We start from the raw sequence: 22,254 nt of genomic DNA, 5'->3' as shown, positions 1-22,254 counted from the left end.
ACATGCCCGGTCTTTAACTTTAATAACGCCTGCGTCTGTCAGCGCTTTCTTTGCTTCCACGGTCTTCATGTTCAATAGCCACACGTGCGACATCTGATATGCTCCGATGCCACTTACTTGCTGTATGACGCCTAAATCTTTGAGAGGTTTCCTGAAGTCGTCGATGCGGTACGGTCGGCCGCTGACGTCGCAGTGTAGAGCTACTGCTCGACGCATCGCTTCACCTGATGGCAACGAAGGCAGAATAATCCTGTAGTCCTTTGGAACGAGGGGAGACGCTGTACCGCGGCCGGCGTCGGCCGCTGTCGCTGCTCGGGATGAGCTTTCCATCCTGCGTCTGCACCAACCGGCGTCCAGAAGCAGCCACTGCGCCATACCAACATGAGGTTATATGTGCGTTAGTTAGTTGGTTGGTTGGTATACAAACTTACGGTTCAACTTCAGTTATGTTTGTCGTGTACACGACATAGACGAGATCCGCACCTGCTACTAAAAATTGCACATTTATTAAACACAAGCAACTGCTGCCTGTAACGATTGCCACTGTGTTAATGGCACCAGTGCTATTTTTTTACAATTTACAACTGCAAGAAAAAAAAACCAAGGGGACTGGGGAGCAGCAACAGTTTACCGGTGGTGTCTGCCAAGTTTAATATCCGTTTCGCGCTTGTTCTAAAGGGCGACATCTGCTCACGCTTTATGACGCTTCTAAGCTAATTCCATCGACACGCCCGCCTAATTTATTTGATTGAGTATTGGGATGCTTTTCGCGCAATGTAGAGGGTGTTCGTGCCAGCGCAAGGCTGTAGCTCTTTCGCTAAAGCAACAACTACATAACGGCTTGGCCAAAACGAATGCAGTGTGCCGGAAACATTACGCTATCATATTGGTTCCCCAAGCATACGAATTGCCACGTCTGAGTTCTCGCACAAAAGCTAGAGAAGTGCCGGCGAGTGCGACCGGCAGCTGTCGGTGAGAAGAGACGTACGTTCTCTGGGAGTGCTTGAATCGCGTCGCATCGATGTTTGATGCTTCTTGAGCGGACACCATACACAATGAAAAATGCTTCATTTAGGTTATTTGATGACATGACTGCACTGTATTGTCATTCTTAATCGTCGAAATTGTGTATTCTGAAACGCGGAAGCACGGATAACACAATTGTACGGGCTCGGTCGGTAGGCCTGACCTTTGGTGGAAATCATGGTGGTAGAGCGTGTAGTGTACAGATTCCAGCTTGGTACACTATATCGATTGCCCGCCATTATAAGTCCACCCATCATCTGCTCACTGCTTCCCAGCATTATTGCAATGGTGGGCAGAGCTTCTCAGCTTGGTACACCATGTGGCCCACCATAACAAGCAGCACCCATCCTCTGCTTAGTGCTTCCCAGCATTATCGCAATGGTGGGAAGAGCTTCTCAGCTTGGTACACCATGTGGCCCACCATAATAAGCACCACCCACCATATGCTTAGGGCTTCCCAGCATTATCGCAATGGTGGGCAGAGTGTCCCATTATTGCCCACTATTTAGCCTCTGCTTTCCACCATCGTTTCCACTTTACCCATCATCTGTACACCATACCACCCAGTATGTCCCGGCATATCCACCATCTTTTCCACTACGTCCCACTACACCCATCATAATTTCCACCATGCCCACTAATATTTCCACTACGTCCACCATGTTTTCCAGTATCCACCATGACAATTTTTCCGACAGGGCCGCTATGCCATTATGAGAAGAAGCGACGTACCAACTACGCGCTTCAAAGGCATTATATGCACTTTGTTGATGCTGTGGCTGTCGACGATGAAGAATTGTGGCAAGCCTTTCTAATGGGCCGTTACGCAGTTTGCACTGTGTGGCACCTGATTTTCTTTCGCTCTTCTGAAATGCCGTATTATATTCACCTTTTCATAAACGCCTCCCTGGGCGCCACCATAGCCCTCCTTGGGCTGTGCAAATTGGCGCGTCCCCTCGAAAATTCACTGGCAACGCAGCACGCTTAGCCTTTGTACTCCCGCGCACAGCCCATCATGGCGGTATTTTTTTTTCCTTCCTGTGAAAAAGTGTATACGTCCACATGACTCCCGGTGCTCTGGATAGATAAATGGATGGATGCCATGAGCGCCCCCTTTATAACGGGGTAGTGACATGTTTGCCACCAGACTCGCAAGAAAAATGGGAAGAAAACTTTCTTTTAGGGGCGAAGCTCCTTAGGGCGTGGGCTGTGCGTCCCCTGTAGCCTGTATGTAGCCACCTCTAGTTTAGTTCTTGCAGTGTTCACTAGATGGCGGTACCGTCCCCTGTATGTAGCCACCTCTAGTTTAGTTCTTGCAGTGTTCACTAGATGGCGGTACCGTCTCTTGTATGTAGCCACCTCTCGTTTAGTTTTTGTAGTGTTTACTAGATGGTGGTACTTGTAGCTGATGATGAAAAGATGCAAGATGTTATAAACTAGAAAGCGGTACTTGTAGTTGATGAAAGACGCGAGATCTTATAAAATAGGAATGATGTCACATATGGCGCGTGTCATTGGTTGAAGGCAATCGTTCGATTTAGTGCGGCGACGTACGCTAGGGGGAGCGTTGTAATAAAATCCGTTCGCTGTTGGCGCGCGCTCGGAGTCGCCAGATGGATAAGGCTGCACAGCGGAGAGAGCGCAAGGCGGCAGCAGCGCGCGCTCGCAGACAGAATCCCGATGTGCGAGCGCGCGAGGCAAGGGACATCGCAAGACATCCATCGTCTAAGAACAAATAAAAGTTGATTTGTGTATATACACACACAGCGTTTCTCACGTCTTTACATGATGATCGACTGGGCGAATTACACGGAAGATTCACAGTTTACCGATGAATCCCTCCGGAGCTTCGCCCATTCATCATCATTCACCCCGTGAATATGCCGTAATTTTTTTTTTATGTTGGCCTAATGTCCTCTCTACTTTGAGTAAATGGATCCTATTATAGCAAAAAAAAATTTGTTACATCTCTGCCCCTTCAAGCAGAGTGACTTCGTTTTTCCAGTATTTCTGCCCTTTATCTCTACTTAATTTCTGCCACCAGTACTTTAACCGTCTATTACTTGCTTCTTTCGCAGACGTGTTCAGCGTTCCATGTTTGTCCCTAAAACCCAAGGCCTCATATGTAGGCTTGTACCCGCGCGTATACCGGGATGAATATCGCCGCATTCAATTCTTGTTCTTGTTGCCCTTCACTTGTGGCTCATACCCACACTGTGGGATCGGCCAATAATTGAGTGGTTTTATAAAGTATTATTCTATTCTTAGCTCCCCCGCATCATTATTGAATCTCGCTTTATGGCTACGTTTTCTAAGGCAACCCGACCTCGCTTCGAACAGTAAACCGCTTCCCCTTGAATTATCATAAAACCTCTCCCACCTTATTTTGTTCTTGCCATTTCGGTAGTAACTGAGAGCCAGCCTATTTTCTATAGCTGTCATCCAATAAATACTCTCCGCCTCTCTGACTTTTCGCTTAATGCTCCTTGTTGCCGTATCGCCCACGCTTCTAGCCGTATATTTACTCGTGAGCCTCCTAGTTCTTTTTCTCCACTTTGTGTCCACGCTCTTCCTATACAAATACCTGAACACTTTCCCTGCCCATCTACTCGCCTTCATTTTCCTAAGCTTCTCTTCAAAGCTCATTTTGCTCTGAGCCTCCCTTACTTGGAAGCCTGTCCATCATTAACGTGGGAGCACAGCGCCACCTGTACTCCTCACACTGCTATGCTTTCTCTCCCGAGTCCCTGTTCTGCTACCCCCGGATTCTCGGCCCGTAGAGGGTACGCGCCATGGTAGGTGAAGGAGTCGGAGAGCAAGCACCCCTTTTTTTCATTCCCTGAGCGACGCTCAAGCGACTGCCACCGCACCGGCCTCGCCATGTCGATGGACCCAATTGACGCCACGCAAGGCTTGGTGAGTCCCGGCGGGCATACAGTCCAGTGCGACTGCGCTCGTGCCATGGTAATGAGATGGCCAAAAAAGAAGCAGGGATAGCTGAGCTGCAGTCGAAAACTTCGCTCGATTTCCTTCTTTGTTTATTTTCGTTATTATTGCGGATTCATACACAGCCATAACAAAAGAGAAAAGAAGGACGAACACAAGATGTACCAATAAGTATCAACGGCTACGACAAGTCTCTGAATATCTTCATAGCGGCTAACGTTTGTAGGATTATACAGGATCTGTCATCGTGCCAGGCGCATGACTGGCTCAATTATATGGTTGCTGCAGAGATTTTTTGTCAAATGTCTAATTTTAAGTTCGTGATGATCCGGGGATATTCGCTATTACAGTCCAACCTTGCCGTAACGAAGTAGCATCAGGACCTTAAATTAATTCTTTATTTCAAGCACTCATTGTAGCAGTAGAGATAAAAGCTGGCCCTAACAAACAGACAATCTTGCTCGCTCAAGTCCTATGCACAAAAACGCATGCACAACGAAAAATGAAGTTGTCCACAGTGTTCATGCACGAAAGCTTTTTTCTAATTCAGCAGTCAGCTTCAGTCATCGGGAGCTTCTCCAGTAGCTTCCGATAGTCTCCTGGCTAAGTCTACGACGTCCGCACTGCTTATCAATCAATCAATGAATCAATCAATCAGTCAATCTCTTATTTTCGCCATGAACTATACAATGTTAAAGCGAAAAGTAGGAGGCCAGACCAACACTCCCGCAACTTTCATCACGAAATGTCTTGTGTGACGACCGCATTTAAAGAAAGCATTGTTGTGAGTTGTATTTAAATATTTACATTGCTTTTTGTGTTAGCTTTCGAGTTTTGAGCCTAGCACGAACCACTTATTTCTTCGTGTCGCGGCGGTTCTCGTGTTTTCGGTTTCGTCATAAAAGCTTAATGTCACTATACGCAGCGTGACCAACCGAAGTTCGTTTTGGTTTGTTATAATAACCGACAATGCGCTAAACTATAGTGTTCTTTGTGATGAGGTTTGACTGGGCATGTTTATGTGATGCTGGTATAGCTGCAATCGCTGCGATCGAGCCAATGCAATCTGGGTGGCAGTAAAATCGCGCAGTGAAGGTTGCACATGGCGTCCTGAACGCTGAGCTTTTCCAAGTGGACTCACGGGGTTTTTTCCCGTTGCCGCTGTACACGGCGTGCAGCCCATCTACTGCCGGGCGGCCGTTGCGTGGGAGCCCTCGGAACCCCTGAGCATCGAGACCGTCGAAGTGGGAGTGCCCAGGCAGGGAGAAGTGCGGGTGAAGGTAAGCACTCACGCCATGCACACGTAGCCCGCTTCTGTGATGGAATGACAATGTTTGCGCCTGCATAATCCAAGCTGCGACGGGAATCTCCATGGCTGTCCCACGCTTACTCGCGCAAACGAGAAGCACTGCATGACACCGAAGGAAAGCAAAGCGGGCGAGGTGCATATCTAGAACAGCGCGAGTCTACACGTCGTACTTTGAAGGAGAAACAGCACACAGCTTGCAGAAGTCAGCGTGCATGTTCATGAGCGTCGGCAAGATTTTTTTCTTGAGGGAGGGGCAAACTGGTGTTGCATCGTGACTGGGGGAGGGGAAAGCACTGGTCTAGCTTGGGCGGGTGGCAAGTGCTGATATGGCTTGAGGGGGGCAAGTGCCTATTTAGCACCCCCCCCCCCCCCCTTCCGACGCCCATACGCATGTTGCTATGGTCAGTTACAACCTAAGAGGAAATGTGAGCTCCGCCAACAGAGCTGTGAAAGATAGTCGTGCAGGCTGGTCCCCGCGCGAACCGTAAGCACTTTTTCTCGGCCATTATATATATACCACGCGGATTAAGAGTTCAAGGTTTGTCGTTATGTAAAAAAAAAAAAACATTACGTTTGGCTGTCCAGAGGTATCAGAAATAATTTCGAAATTCACCAGGATGTCTAAGCTTCAGACCTTAATGTGGGAAGTTATATATAATTGTCTCAGAAGCTCCAGAAGTGCTTGACGTCACAAAGGTAAGTACGGGGTAGAGACAGAGCATTTATGCAAATTCTCAGCAGGAGAGACATTTGCTTAGGTTGTGTCCGACCATAGGCACCCAGAAGATCATTCACCTCACCCGAGATCGAGTAACACGACCTGAGCTTCTTGAAACTGACAGAAACAAATACACGCTTTAAAAGTTGCAGGACTTTCTCTGCAGTCGCATGATATATACCGTAAGCATCCTCGTTGAATGATTTATACCGATCATCAGCGACTGCGGCGTTTTCTTTTACTAGTATTCTTTTTTTTTCATGATATGGTCGTGACACGCGGTAATTGCGCTACATTCCTACATGATCGAGTACTGACATTAGCCGTGCTGGACTGCTCGCACAAGGTGCATACCATCCTTGCTCGGCGGTTTATGGGCCCTGTGTAATTGTGCGTTGCTGGAACGTCCTTCTCTCAGATTCTGCACACGGGCGTGTGCCACGCCGACTCGAACGCCCTCGAAGGCCTAGACCCGGACCGAGTCTTTCCTTGCATCCTCGGACACGAAGGCGCTGGCATCGTTGAGAGCGTCGGACCTAAAGTGACAGGCTTCAAGAATGGTAGGCTATATTTATACAGGCGAAACACGTTATAACGAAGTAGCACTGGTACCAAGTTCGTTATATCCGATATTCGTTAGAAAAGCATCCGAAAAAAACAGCTCTAACAAACCGGCAATCTGGCTCGCGCAATAGACCTATTTCAAACTCACTATAGAATAGTTCATTCTTACCTATCTCTTTGCAGCATTTCGAACTAAATAGACCGCAGCATGAGAATGGGAAATGACGACAGAACAAAGTTTGTTTTGCAAGCAGGCCTGCGTTAAGTTTTCGACGTCGCAGTCGCATTTTAAAGAAATGTGGTGGTGAATTGTGTTTCGATACTTATTTTGCTTTTTATGCGACGCTTTAAGTTCTCAGCCTCGCACGCATCAAATATTTCTTCGTTACAGCCGACATCGTGGTGGCTCTCCCGTTTGTTGTTTCGTTATTAGGAGTACAATCATTACCATGGGCGGAGAAAACGGGAGGGGGGGGGGGGGGACTCGGGCTTCTTCCAGACGGCTTAGTGTGAAGCACAGCCACCCCCACCCCCCCACCCCTTTGGAGCCGGTTCGAAATTGTTTTGAAATAGCTTGACTTAGGCTCTCATCCACAGCCTATAGACTGTTGGTTATCCTGTTTTGGCAGCTATTTCACAAAAGACTATTTTTGTGCCCGTTCCTTTTCCTTTGTCTTTTGACTTTTCAAATTTGTATTTTGGGGCAGTGACAAGTAGGTATTCCGGGTGCCGTGGTCGCATTGAGAACAAAGTCAAATGATGACGAAAAGTGCGGCATTTGCACGGTTCCTGCCCAAAATAAGTGCGGGTTGTACGCGTGCGCACCAAGAAAAGGAAAATTTTTTCATGTAGCACTGAGTGTAACATATATATATATATGTTATATATATATATATATATATATATATATATATATATATATATATATATATATATATATATATATATATTCGTACTGCGACATATTGCGATCGGGTCATGTGGCTTTTTTTTTTTCAAAAAGAAGCACATGCAGGCCTAAAGTGCGCCTAAGTTATCATTAACTTCTAAAACAAGCTGAAAGAAGTTGTCATGTTTACGTTCCAAAATTATTTTTCTAAGACGATTTGGCACTTAGGGAAGGACATGATGTTGTAGACAAAACTTAATAATAAAGAGTAAGAGGTCGATTTTCCCACTTTTTGCCCCTTAGTGTTTCTTTTCGAGTTTTAAACGCAACAGTATACGAGTACTTATTTCTCTCCAAGACAGTGTATTTGAAATAAAAGACATATGACGTGACGATATTGGGCACCGATATATCACTAAAGAAAGAAGTAATTCGAAAATACACGGCGTAAAATTATTTGAGAAGAAGAAGAGCTGCAGCATTTTTGAAGGCTTTCAGTAGATACCAATAACAAGTAAGACACTGCTGACAGTCTAGGATTGTACGCCTTTTGCCAGAAAGAAACACTCACTATTGAAGTCTAGTAATCGTCATTGCGCGCATTCTACGAAGCACGGTACCGGTGGAAGCACAAGGATGATGCTGATTTTATGGCAAAATATTGCTATATATCATACATTCGAGTCATTTTAGACTTTATTTTCCAGCGAATTCAAGCGCAAATGCGATGTTCGAATTTATATGAGCCAAACGTAAACCTTACTCCTGCATACCGGCCAAATTCGCAATGTAAGTTTTAGGCATAATGTAAATTTGAGGTATTTAGAAGAGAGAAACGTACTGGCAAAAATTTGTTTGAGCCGGCTCCACCGTATTCTCGGTATGAAAAAAGTGCGTTTTTCTCATTTTCAGTTAACGGGCATTTGGCTCTTTAAAAAAAAAAAAACGCCACATATTATTCAATCTCAGTGTCGTACATGGTGCATTCTTTTTATTCTCCCTCTGTATCACAATGCAGGAGATCACGTGATCCCACTGTCCACGCCCCAATGCAAGGAGTGCCGCTACTGCAAGAACCCGCGCACGAATTTGTGTTCGAAGTTCAGGTGTGTTCTGTTACGGCCGCACTTGCTTCTCTTTGCCGTGATACGAGCCGTGGTAGCGGTCGCGCGACCATTCGTGACTGGCGGCCTAAATGTGACCCAAGTCGACTGATGATCACACCTGCGTGCGACTTGTACTCGTCACTCCACCAAACTCACGTCTGTTCGCATACAACTCGCATTGCCATTGTTCTAATACTATGGGCTGATGTCCTCTTTCTATATTATTGTGATTGGTTCAGAGGTTTGCGACTGAGGTCAACCGACTGAAAAATCGAGCCGCGAGCCACTGAGCCAAAGCAGTCGCTTTGCTACCAAAGCGGTCATATGTGATCGTTTGTGACTAACTTGGTCGACCAGTAGTATATATAGAGTGTGCGAACAGTCTCGCCGATTCAGCCGACAGTGGCAGAATAAGCAGCGAAACGCCTTGGCGTTTTAGACACGGCTGCCATTAAAGTGAACAGGCGCGATTCAGGTGTTAATGCGAAAATTGTGATCGTTTGTGACTAACTTGGTCGCTCGACCAGTAGTATAGAGTGTGCGAACAGTCTCGCCGATTCAGCCGACAGTGCCAGAATAAGCAGCGAAACGCCGGCGTTTCAGACACGGCTGCCATTGAAGTGAACAGGCGAGATGCAGGTGTGAATGCGAAAATTGTGATCGTTTGTGACTAACTTGGTCGCTCGACCAGTAGTATAGAGTGTGCGAACAGTCTCGCCGATTCAGCCGACAGTGGCAGAATAAGCAGCGAAACGCCTTGGCGTTTTAGACACGGCTGCCATTGAAGTGAACAGGCGAGATGCAGGTGTTAATGCGAAAATTGTATGAAGAGATGGGCGCAATCAGGCATACGTCTGTCACCAAAAAAAAAAATGTGACAAAGGAGCGAAAGTGACTTACAGTACAAAAAAAAAACATACTGTTGGGTTAATAGTTCATTCGCAACAGGAAATTAGAAAAGCCGTGCATAAGCTATAGATTAAACGCCCACAATGAATACACACAGAGTCTGTGCCCGTCTTTCCCATGCGAACGTGTTCGTTTTTGAGACCCACAGGGAGAATGTCGTTCGCACGACATTCTTATTTACTTACGGTAATAAGTTGGAGAAAGGAGGAGCTATAGTTACGAATGTAGGTCACGCATGAGTATACGAACATGACGATGGTCAAAAGGCCACGAAACTATAAAAGCTGTAACGCGCGCACAGCGGGCACACGTACGCGCGCCAAAATGATCCTCGCGGGACGATTTTTCATCGTGGGTCGCAGCCGACGCACGGCCACAGGGCGACATCGCCAAGCCACTCAACTAAGTCGGAAGCAGGCCGAAAACAGTGTCGCAAATGACTGTTGTCTGTTTCTTGTTTCGTTCGTGCCTTTCAAGTTGAGCTTGCTCAGTAGGAGACTCACATGTGGTTCATGTTAGAACTTATGACAAGCCAAGACGTACATTTTAATCAGACCATGCGCACGTGCTCGCCCATTAATCGATTCTTCTGAGCTAAGACATGCCGCAGTGGTGCTGAAGGATTCGCGCGCGGCTTTCTCTGATTCAGGACGACCCAGGAACGAGGGCTGATGCCGGATGGGACGACCCGGTTCATGTGCCAGGGACACCGCCTCTACCACTTTATGGGCATCAGCACCTTCAGCGAGTACACCGTGGTCTCTGAGAACTCGCTCTGCAAGGTCAGAAAGGCATACTCATGCGTCGCGAACTTGGGGCGAATGAGCTCTAGCGCTGGCACTCGGTGCGCAAGGCAGTGGTGTTTTGGGCGCGGCCAAGTTGGCGCATCATAAAAGCTGTACCAGCTCTCTGAACAAATCAAAGATCACATGCACGTGTATATGCATTTATGAGGACGTTAGGGTCACATCACTAGTCACACCGCTAGCGGAAATAATGTTACCGGAGAATCGACCCTCCCACCCGTCGGCCAGTTCATGCACGTACTTCAGGCCACCAGGGATTGATGGGGAATGAAGCAGCAAACAGGGCAGCCCGATCACTCGTTCACCGGGCGTCTCACTTAGATCCCGGGTACCCAAAAACCCGAAGGCAGATATCTCCTCACATTCAAAGGCATCGCGGCCTAGCACAGAGATATACGTCGTTCATACCTTCCTCCATCAAAGGGGCTGGAAAAGTCTATAATCAACGTATCTTGCTGCGCCTTTTCACTACCGTTGTGTTTGAAACATTTCAATTTGAAACATTTCGATTTTCTTTCACTGGTAAGTGCCAATACTGTGGGGCTGACACCTACCACATCGTTTGGGCTTGTCAGCCCAACTCAGCTCTTTCCCCCAAGCCTAACCCAGCCCGATAGGAGTGGGAGGCGGCCCTGCTCAGTTGCTCAGACAGTCTCAAAGAAACTTGATACCGATGTTGGCTGATGCCAATGAGGTCCCGGAATGAGGATCCATCAATTGCGGAGCCTGTTGTGGGCTGCTCCTCTTTCTTTGTTTTAAAATCAATGTTTTCAATCTTCATCATCATCATCTCGCGTGTTTACGGGCGCCGTTGTTATTGCAAATGTATTTCTACGCAAGTGTGCCGCAGGTGTTTTGAGGTGTTCTCCACTCTTTGGTGGCCGTACTCACAGTGAATATTACAAGTTGGAAAAAAAAAAAAGCACATGTGCTGTACGCGTTGCGTCCTTGAAGACATATCATTCGCGGCCTTTTTTGCGCACGTTCTGAAACGAGGTATGGAAATGTTCAATTTTTGATTAAACTAAACAAGAAGAAAAACAAAATAACTTGACTTAAAGTTCGCGAAACAGAGAATAACGGCAACAAAAGTAAAAACAAATAAGTATACGTTGAAAATAATATACAAAAGCACAAAAACAACATAACCATACAAAAATTAGATATTAAAAATTCGACGTGGAAGTCAATATTTCAGATAGGCAAAAAAAATACAAAGTTCTCTTCGTTCACTATAAATACACGAGTCATCTGCCATTATTTTCTGTTCGTTAACTTGCATTACCTAAAACACTGAAGGCTTGAAAACGTGCGGCAACACCATACCCTTACGCGCAATCGCCAACTACGACAAAACATGCACAAGTCGTCAAAGCATAAGCTAAAAAAAATGTTGAGCTGGTTGTACAGGTAATGGGCACGCAGTTAGCTGCCGAATCAAATTTAAATTTTATTGACGCAAAACGAATTGTTATAGGTCGATATACCAGAGGAGGTTCCAGAGTCGGAAGTGTAATTGGAACCTGTTTTACATGATAAACATGAAAGAAAATTAAGCTGTCTATAGCATCGACTGTAAAAAAAAATTGTTTGAAGTTTAATATGAGTGGAGGGTACACACAATTCGGAGACGTAATGCAGTAACATGAAACCATGTCACGTATTTGACTATACCGCAAAAAGTGAAGCTTTGCATATTATATTACACTAAAAGTAAATGTTTTGCGTTAGATATCATGCGAAGGAAATCTTATGCAATGCTAAGGAGTTTGCGGGGATACAAAGGCTATACCTATGTATTTAAAGGGCCACTCACCAAGCTCCCAAAATACAAAAAAGAGCGCAACATTCCTTTCCCGATGTTTCTCGTGCTTCTTGGCGCACTACTGTGACGTACAGTAGTTCCCATTACGTCTACAGCGTGCATTCTCTCGATTCGTTGATATACGTGAAATATAACGTGTGATTTGTCTCCTGCACTGCCTTGCCATGCAGCCGCCCATCCGTTCTTTTTTTGTCTCGCATGAATATCGTGCACAATCAACCCATCAAACTTCATTTTTTGTGTTCACAACTGCGCAAGCGGCGATAACAGCGTGCACCCGAACAGTGCGTAATCCGGATAGGCTCTAGCACTTAATGCTGATATTGTTCACGTGCATTCAAGAACTAAGTGGTGAGGAGGATGCACCGTGTGTATGAAGGAGAGGAGAAAATCATCCCCTCACCTTTAAACGCGGGTTGGCGAGTGGCCCTTTAATTCTGTGCTTCCTTCCCGCAAGTTTGACGTCGGTCTCTCGCCGAGTAAACGTGGCTAGTAACGCAGACACTGTAATTAAATAAAGAAAATACTAGACCGATATCGAATATTGCGTCATCGCAGTGCAAATCCATGCAGACTAAACTGCACGATCGATACGTCCCCTCTCAGCAGAGGGTTCATTGGTTACCATAGTGCACTGGCAGGACGACCTTCCATTTGTGTCTCTCTTGCATGCTCCTCAGACGCCCGGATTAAGTCCAGTTAGAAATGTGCGCTGTTGAATGCATCGAGCCCCTTCATGCAAAATAAATAAATAAATATCTTGGACTTTTTTGTTAATATACGTTACTCTCACTCAACATCGAATTCCACTTCGCTTAAAAGTGTGAAAATATTAGATATTCAAGTTTATTTAAAAACAGTTTTCGTCGAAAATTTTATTCGTTTATGAGTCATACACTTTTATTCTACCACCCAATAACTCTCGTGTATTGCTTCAACACAAGCAATATCGCCATATGCATGACATCTCCAACGGTGTCTCTGCACAACCTATACGCTAATTATTTCGTTAATGAAACGTCGTCTCATGGCACATTAATTAATGGATGCATCTTTGTAAGCGCGCATGTACATCAAAATAAGAGGTGCATCGGATTTAGTTTATGACATGAGCTCAGGATAAATTTGCTTTGCTTTTTCAAACGTACGCTTTCGTAAACCTTTCTGGTATCAACGTTATTTCGCTCTTATATTAAAATATTAGTGCAAGGTTGAGTCGTCCCTTCCACGGCAAATCGTTATGTGTCCTCTATTAGAGGTTCTAATTTCGGCTGTTGAAAAAGAAAAAAAAAATATGCGTGGTTCATCTCTATGCCTTTGTAGCATCGCTAGCACAACACTAACCTTGACATCAGTGTGAGTGTCATGCTAACATCTATGCTAATTTATTACATCATTACATTATATTCGAATATGATTAGCATTTGTGTAGAGTTTGAACAATGCTGTCCGCTTTAATCAGACGGGCGGTTAGCCGAGCGGTAACGGCACGTTCGTATGCCGCGTGTCTTTCGTATTGCACACGGCACTTGACGGGGCTATATTCGCGGCAGCTGTACGGCGCTGAGGGCCCCGCGAGAAGAAAGAGTCATCTCTACACAGAGTGCAAGCATTACGAATACAGTGCGCAAACAGAGCGGCATGTTTGCAAAGCACGTCAGAGAACTGGACGTTCTCGACGTGGCCACAGTGTATTGCATTTTGACAGGGCTTGTCGCTGAGCTATAATTATTTCATTGCTTGAGGAAAGTGTGGCGCAAGACGGACGGCTATACGCAACGAATACACGAGGTGTAAACACGTGGAGCCCGTGTATGTCAGATCGTGTCTTCACTTCGTCCTCATACGTGTCTTGACTTCGTCCTCATACGTGTCTTCACTTCGTCCTCATACGTGTCTTCACTTCGTCCTCATATACACTTTTCTCGCGAGTTAATTATTATCTAGGATTAAAGTGCACAAAACCCACCGTATATGGTTACGAGACACGCCGTATATGCGGGACTCTGGATTAATTTTGACCAACTTGGATTCTTTCATGCGCACCCAAATCGAAGCGTATACACACGGATATGTTCGTTTTTAGCTTCCATCTAAAGGCGGTTGCCGTTGCTACACTTATGATGTTCAAGCTAACGATCACAGAGGTCGAATTGCACTAAACATGCAGCATCCAATGCATTAGCGCCACAAGAAGCAAGTTGTTTGCATCACAAACACCTACAGTATAACTCACCCCGTGTATACCTCGTGGATATACCATGTGCTGAAGTGCGAAGCAGCGTTGATCACGCCCCAAGGTTGGCAACATTTGTGCCCCTGCTACTTCTGCACTGCGGCCTGCTTCTCCTACGATCCAGCAGCGTTCGCGATACGATGCATGAGCCTGCTGTGAGGCTTTGCCTATTCATGAGACGCTCTCAAAAGTAAAAAAAAAAATGTGCCAGGAATGAAACTGACGTCGACAAGGAATTCTTCGTAATATTATGCTCGTAATGATATGCATTCCTTAAATATACATGTATTTTTCAGATTCACATCCAGACTTATTGCTTACAAAATAAGTATATACAAGATCATATAAATATACCGGCCAGACTCTCAAAGTTCGTCAATCAAAAATTGATAGTAACGACTAATACAGCAAAATATAAAATTATAACGTACTAAGTTCATTATTAAAATCATTTGGACAAAGAAGGCACAGCAAATAATAATAATAATAATAATATAAAACCAAGTTACAAGAAAGGAAAAGAGTTGATGGTAAAAACCAACGTAAAAGGACAGTTAATGCACGAGCCTAAAGTTATTTTTAAAAACTGCAAGGGAAGCACATGATTTGATCATCATCATCATCATCATCAGCAGCAGCAGCAGCAGCAGCAGCAGCCTGAATACACCCTAGAAGTAGTTGCAGCGTAACTACATAAGCAATAAACAAGGATATAAAAGAGCGCTGACTTTCAACAATGGTTTGATAGTGGAGTGGTGTACATATACTATAAGCGAAAAAAGAAAAGATTGGGCATGCGTAGAAGGGCACAGTTAATAAACACTGCGATACAATGTCAACAAAAATTTTGTCACTTGTTAACAATTAATTGAGCTAAAACAAATGCATAGCTTAAAAATGATCGAGATATGCAATCTATTTTTGCAAAAGCGCAACTGATGGGCAACTTGCACATGTACCGTCAAATTTACTTATGTGATAGGCGCCAATTAAATATGTCACGCGTGGCCTGCGAGTGGTGATTGCCAAATTGTGAATTACCCAGCTGTGAATAGAGTAGAATGCTCTGTGAAACACAGAACGCACTTCGTTCCTTGGTGTCGTGAATCTTCTTCCGCTATCCTGCGGTAAGATTTACATAGGACAAACTGATGGTGCTTGAACGAACGTCTAAGAGAGCGCAATAATAATGTGCACGATGCGGTTCGAGGGCGACTCGGAATTCACTGCCGTGACTGCGGCTGCGTGCCCCTCTTTGGGCGTTGCGAGGTAATAGACATCAACGTAATGAAGCTTTTTTTTTTTTTTTAAGCAGCGATCTTTTTGAGAAAGCCAACCTTCAGTGTCGCTTTTTTTTTAAAAAAAAAAAAGCTTCATTACCTCGATTTGACGCAGAGACATGAAAAATGTTTTGCTATGTCGCGATAATGCATTCTTACACGTGCTCGGTTCAACGATGTGAATCCGGGAAATGTTCGTTATGTTCATGTTATTTCCGCTCGCTCGGCATATACTTATCGGTTCGTGCAAAAATGAGTTATCAGTTGAAAGTAGCGCTCTGTCTGTGTCAGTACTCTTCTACATCCGTGTCTGTTCACGATTACTCCCACCACTCACATGCTGCAAACAGTGAGCGCGAGAGTTGTTCGTGTTCGAGCGCGGTGCTTTACTGCGCATGCGTGCACTGCGCGCGCATGCGCCGTGATTCGACTTGGGCCACTGATGGGTGGGATGGCCGCGACGGCAGCGCCGCTTTTCACCGTGCAACTCATTTACGTCGTAGGCCGCCCAGAATTGAGCGGGACTGGGTGATAATATACACGCTGCGATTTCGAGGACCAGCACGCATGACAACATCAGACTACGCGACTAGCGGCACAGTGATGTGTTAGACTCATCGCTGATGTGTTAGTCTATAATCCAACTTCAAAGCTCTTCCGCTAGGCTGCACGATATACCGGTTTCTTTAACGTTTAATCACAATTTGAAAATGTAAATCCTAGTCGCGACGCGAAAAAAAGAAAGGCTCGAATCTCTCACTATACTTCATAATCTTTTCGTTTCTACTAGTATCTAACCAAACATTCTGGCCAGTTGTTGATCCCTTTAAAAAATATAGCATAGTGCATCAATATAAGCTGTAGTTTTTTTCAAACCAAATACTTCCCATATACTATGTACACAGAACCTGTCCAAGTATAGTGTTTTAGCCAATACGTAATATTTTTAATGCCCCGGAGACGGCGTAACTATAGGCCTTAATTTTGATTGCTTCGTGTGGCAGATATTGCTAGCGCGAAAGTTGGGGAATTCATAATTGGTTAAATAATTAAGATGACTACATTTGCGTTACTTTATCAATTACCGTACGATACACGTATCAAGCAATGTAGCCGCTGAATTGTCGAAACATGCCCACTTGGATTTTAGTGTTAGGGTGGCTTGAATATATTAGCCATTGTCGTCGTACATGTACGGCATCACCTGAAAGGCACCCAAGGTATTTGAAGTATATACATGTATGTAGTACGGCATGGTCTGTATGTTTGTTAAAACGAGTGCCTTTTTCGATCATTTTTCTTGCTTGACAAGTTCTGCCACACTTCATAAATACGTTTCTTTTTTTTTTTTTTCTATGCGCAACTGTCTTTTTTTTTTTTTTTTTCAAAGCGGTGCGGTGAGTTTTCTTTGCCCATCCGAATGCGTGCGCGCGGTGCGGCTGGTTTGGACTGCTTATCGCTTATCACGCCCGCAAAGCTGATGTTTATAATCTCTCAAAGAATGGACCATTGTTACACTCGTTCATTGCCCCGCGGGGCCCCGATTGCATCTGTTTCCGTGCGGCGTAGATTTACACAAACGACACCCGCCGTAGTTGCGTTTCCTCTTTTGAGCACTCGGGAAAACGAACTCCATCTTGTTGGCGATAAAACGAAAGATTATCACAGTTTTTTTTTTTTTTACTCGTTTTGCTTTCCGGGCAGGTGCACAACTTCACAATTTTCTTCCGACCGCTTTCATTTACGCCGTTCGCTTACGCTGTGAAGCGCGCGCCGGGCACACGATAGAGAAGTTGCTGCCCACCGACGCTAAGGCAATCATGACCCAGAGAAGGTGCTACGTCTGTGCCGACGCCACTCAGCGTCAAAGACTTCGCAAACAGATGCGCTGCACGTGTGTTGAGTGCAACAAGCCACTCTGAGTGGGGTAATGCATCAAAGACTATCACACAGTGAAAAAGCTTTCGAGTTAAAGGACACTTTTTGCAGCAAAAAAAATATTTTTGGGTGTTTTTTTTTTGTAAATCTGTGAGCTATTTTCAACCTATTACATAACTTTTATTTATAAAAATTGTTCAAGCTTTTTCAGGTTTTTGCTTGATGTTATTACGAATAAACCATGCGTATGTAACAACAAAACATTTCTTTTTGTCACTTTATGGCCATGCAAGAAAATAGACATTTTTTTTTCCTTAAATGGAATCGTCTAAACAATTTATTTCAGCAATTAAAAAATTACTCATTACTGGCCTGCATCTCGCGAAAAAAAAATCTACCTTCAAAGGGTTAATAGGCGCCATCAAACTTGCGGTAAAAATGTGTAGCTGTTGCAGTCGTATTCTTTTTATACCAAAACGCCCTTTTATGCATTCAAGCCCGAAACTAACTAGAACGCCTTCGTGTTTCGATGCACGCTGGGCATTGTCATCTAAGAACTGTTTTCACCCTGAAAATTCGTTCGATGTGGATGCGCGTTGCGTACGATCGTCGGCTGCAATTTGTAAATTTTTGGTATGAGCTGTTAACACTTTTCATAGAGTAATTAGTTTTAAAAGGTTATAAGTTACCTTTATTCGGCCAATTATGCGTTTGGATCACACGTATACGTAAAGTACATTGCTTTCCGCGGGCTTCAAAAAGTATATGCATTGTCCCTCCCTTCCTTTTTTTTTTTTTTTATGGAGGAGCTATACCAGTCTGTCAATGTGCACAATCGGTGTAGCTGTTCGTCACACGAGACAGAGTTGACACAGAATTTCGAACCACAGCCGATCAGACACCCTGCAGCTAAATCCTAAATGGCTTTCCAGAAAGTCCCTCTCGAATTCAGCTTATGCTCCATCGAAGCTTTCTATTTGAGCAGCATATGCGTCCTTTTGCAGATGCGTGCGTCGTCTTGTCCATGGCTTGGCAGATGAGTTTGACGTGTCGTGCATGATCTAGTGTTTGCCGCGCGTATCCGTACTCGTCTTCATTTTTGGTGGACCATGTGGCGAGGAGTGAGGCTCGCTCGACGTCTGTGGCACATATATACGCGCGCTAGGTGTTTTCGCATGCACAGAGACAATGTTATAGTAATATCAAGCTAGCTACGCTGTCAGAAAAAAAATCCTATCTTTGCGTTGGTTGACCCAGTATATACACGCAGACTTGGCACTTTGCACGTCCCTATCATATAGGCGATCTCGTTTGGTACTTCATATTCGCATTTCTAGTTTAGCATGTGACATCGCCTTTCAAACGGCAAAGTCCCACGGCCCCACCGCCAGATATATGCCTTGCTGAACCGTGTGTATCTGTATACGCTATGCTTCCCGCGTGCGTCTCTTCCTTGGCGTCCTTCGTGTTCAAGAATTCGCCCGTTATAACTGACGGGGTTTAACGTCCCAAAATCACACTTTTGCTTATGAGAGACGCCCTACTGGAGTGCTCCACAAATTTCGACCTTCTGGGGCTCTGTAACGTGCACCGTAAGTATACACGGGCATCGAGCATTTTCGCCTACATCGAAAATGGGGTCGCAGCGGCCGGGATTCGATCCTGCGACCTGCGGGTCAGCAGTCGAGCGGCATAACCAATAGACCACCTTTACGGGTAATTCAATCGAGATTATAGATCTAGTCCGGCATTTAACTTTCTTCGTAGCATGCTTAGGGCGCTTTTTTTTCCACAATATAAATACTTCTTTTTGAAATTATATGACAGTATTAGTCTTTACTGCTAGCAGGAATAACATTGCCTAAGATAAAGCGATATATGAGTGAACAAATAACAAAATTTGTTTATGGGAAACTTGCAGGAGGTGATAATTATAGCGTACCCCCCCCCCCTCATTTTTTTCAGAAATCGCAAAAGTAGTACTTAATTTGAGATATTGGTAATTGAACTAGAATGGCTGTATTCAAACGGAGAGCTCTATTACTTCATACTGCACAAATTTCCCACGACGAAAGAGAAATCAATGTCCTTTTTTTTTTTCTAACAAGAACCACTCCTTCTACTCTGAAGTAGTCAGGCATTGAGCAATGTAGTAAAGTTACGCTTCTGATGACTGGCCTAATATCAATATACTATACTTGGACATTCTTAATTGCCGGATTTTACAGGATTCTTTTTTAGCATTATCAAAACATCTGGGCCCGCCATACGTCGATGAAAGCGCGTTCTTTTTTATTATTTATTTTCTTTATCTTACGGGTAGCCAGTTGTTGCATCCACTCTCCCTAGTCCTTCCTGCAGCTCCCTAGCTTGTGTGCAATGTTACCCGTACTTTCGCGACGCTGCAGTCATCTTACGAAATGTCGTTCAGAGTGCGCATGCGTCGATCATACAGGAGCCGCTGTAGACTTTCTTCCTGATTCCTGAAATTTCTAATATGGCGAGGTGGAAATCAGAAACAGCGACGAGTCACGCCACACTCTGCCTGACGGCGTTTAGTGTGTCACGAGAGCTACAATGGTTCGCCCTTCGCACGTAATAGGTATACGGACGTACCTGGCTGCCATATCACGATTTTTAACTATGGGCATCGGAGTGAGATTTGATTTGTGACTTTGATCGTGCTTTGAAACGTGGCATGAAACAACAGCAATGAAGGAAAAAGTGGTCAGTGGGATGTGATATCGCGGTTTAACGATATTTTTAGTTATCTCTCACTTTTAACGTAAACGCAGTCTTATGCACAAAACCAAGTTTTTTGTTCTTTTTGCTTTTGAACAATTTCGCCATCATGACCATCAGTCTATTGTATGTCCTCATCCAGCGATCCTGAATCCCCATGTCACGCTAGCTCATTCCCGTGTTACACAGGTGATTGGTCGTGCTTATAGGCCGGCAAAACTTGTAGAGCTTACGCAGACTCACTCATGTAATATATTTTGAGCTTTGGACTCCCTCGGACTCAAACTCACCAAAACATTACTCCCTCGGACTCACTTAGACTCAGACTCGCAGCTTGATCTGACTCTGAGTGAGTACGAGCGAGTCGACTCATGAGTCCGCCAACCTAGAATTAGCTTCTTCGACCCTTGTGCCAATGCTTTTTAACACCAATGTCTCACGTAATCGGTGCTCTTCTTGGTGCTGCTTGACATGAAACAAGTTCTCAGCTGTTACAAACCTGTAAGGCCATCTTTTCTTCGAGGAGATAACATCATAAGATGTAATAATCAGCAAATTCTCTGGAAGAGTTGGGGGGGAGAGTGGTCAAGGCACCCCCTGCGTAATTCACACCTCTAAGTAATAAGTAACGGTGTATGAACGTGAATCCAGGTGAGACTGATAGAAATGTTGAAGATGACTATAGATAGAACCTTAGGTCGACCAAAAGAAAGTGGAATTCACTCAGAATCACTCAAGAAGCATATTTTGCGCTTTCGACTCACCGGACTGACTTCGACTCCACACTCACCAAAATATTACTCAACTGCACTCACTTAGACTCACGGCCCGATCTAAGTGAGCCCGAGTGAGTCAACTCATCACTGAGTTCACCGACATATGGGACTCGTGCCTGAAGACGAGGACGTGGTGGGCACACAGAAAACCCATCATTCAATTGCGACCAGCCCAAACAGCACTCCCACGTTATGGCTGAAAAAAAAATTGCCACTTCCCATTTTAGCATTTCACCACACCGGCCGATTCAGTTTAACTCTGGACTTCAGTAATAATGTCTGTGGTTTTACTTCCCAAAACCACGATATGATTACGAGAAACGCCGCAGTGGAGTGCTCCCGAAACTTCGACCATTTGGTGTTTCTTTTTAACATGCACTGACATTTGCACACTACACGAGGGGGGGGGGGGGGGGCTCTACCGTATCGCCTTCATCAAAACGCCACCGCCACGACTGGAATCGAACCCGCGACCATTGGGTCAGCAGCCGAGCACCTTAATGTGTACTGTTCCATCGAGGTGGACAACTCTCCTGAAAATATTTGATGTAGCCCGAAGTGAAGCACGGACGCGCCACATCAAATATTTTCACATGCATCACCAACCGGAGCCCCGCCGCGGTGGTCTATGGCTAAGGCACTCGGCTGCTGACCCGTAGGTCGCGGGTTCAAATCCCAGCTGCGGCGGCCCCGTTTCCGAATGAGGCGAAAACGTTGTAGGGCCGTGTGCTCAGATTCGGGTGCACGTTTAAAGAACCCCAGGCGGTCGAAATTTCCGGAGCCCTCCACTACGGCGTCTCTCATAACCATATGGTAGTTTTGGGGCGTTGGAGCCCACATATCAATATCAATTATCACCAACCGGCCCACATTGCAACTCTTGCGAACAACTCTCGACTTTTCTGGTTACTCTTTGTTACTAATTCATTTTAAGAATTCGGTTCCCTCGTTATCAAGTTGTTAACCGCTCGTGTCCGAACCTCCCCGGTTTTTTATCTCGATGCTGACAAGTGGATATACGGATTGATCACGCCCCCATCTCCCCCCCCCCCCACACACACACAATCATGCTTTTTGGCGTTGATGCACAGACTGGGCCGATTAAATTACAAATATTGAAAGAGACCCTGCAACACATTTCGAAGTAATCATCGAATCATTAACAGAGCTCATATTTCCTCACGAATCGACTGCCGCAATTTTTTTCATTATAGAGTCCGTCAAGTACAATCGGAGTTGCGGGG

General features: G+C 45.0%; 1 protein-coding gene across 1 annotated transcript in view; it reads left to right on the top strand.

Annotated features, from left to right (window-relative positions):
- Positions 1-3,829: 3,829 nt before the first annotated feature.
- LOC119162091 (alcohol dehydrogenase class-3) overlaps positions 3,830-22,254 on the top strand; it is a 47,051-nt gene continuing 28,626 nt past the window's right edge. Inside the window, exons 1-5 of the mRNA XM_075879581.1 lie at positions 3,830-3,942; positions 5,151-5,252; positions 6,418-6,559; positions 8,471-8,558; positions 10,117-10,249. Of these exons, the coding sequence (XP_075735696.1) occupies positions 3,907-3,942; positions 5,151-5,252; positions 6,418-6,559; positions 8,471-8,558; positions 10,117-10,249 (501 nt within the window). The 5' untranslated portion in view covers positions 3,830-3,906. The remainder of the gene's footprint in view (positions 3,943-5,150; positions 5,253-6,417; positions 6,560-8,470; positions 8,559-10,116; positions 10,250-22,254) is intronic.

Source organism: Rhipicephalus microplus, chromosome X (assembly GCF_043290135.1).
Source record: "Rhipicephalus microplus isolate Deutch F79 chromosome X, USDA_Rmic, whole genome shotgun sequence".
In the NCBI taxonomy this organism is placed as follows: domain Eukaryota; kingdom Metazoa; phylum Arthropoda; class Arachnida; order Ixodida; family Ixodidae; genus Rhipicephalus; species Rhipicephalus microplus.
This window is presented reverse-complemented; position numbering and strand designations above follow the sequence as displayed.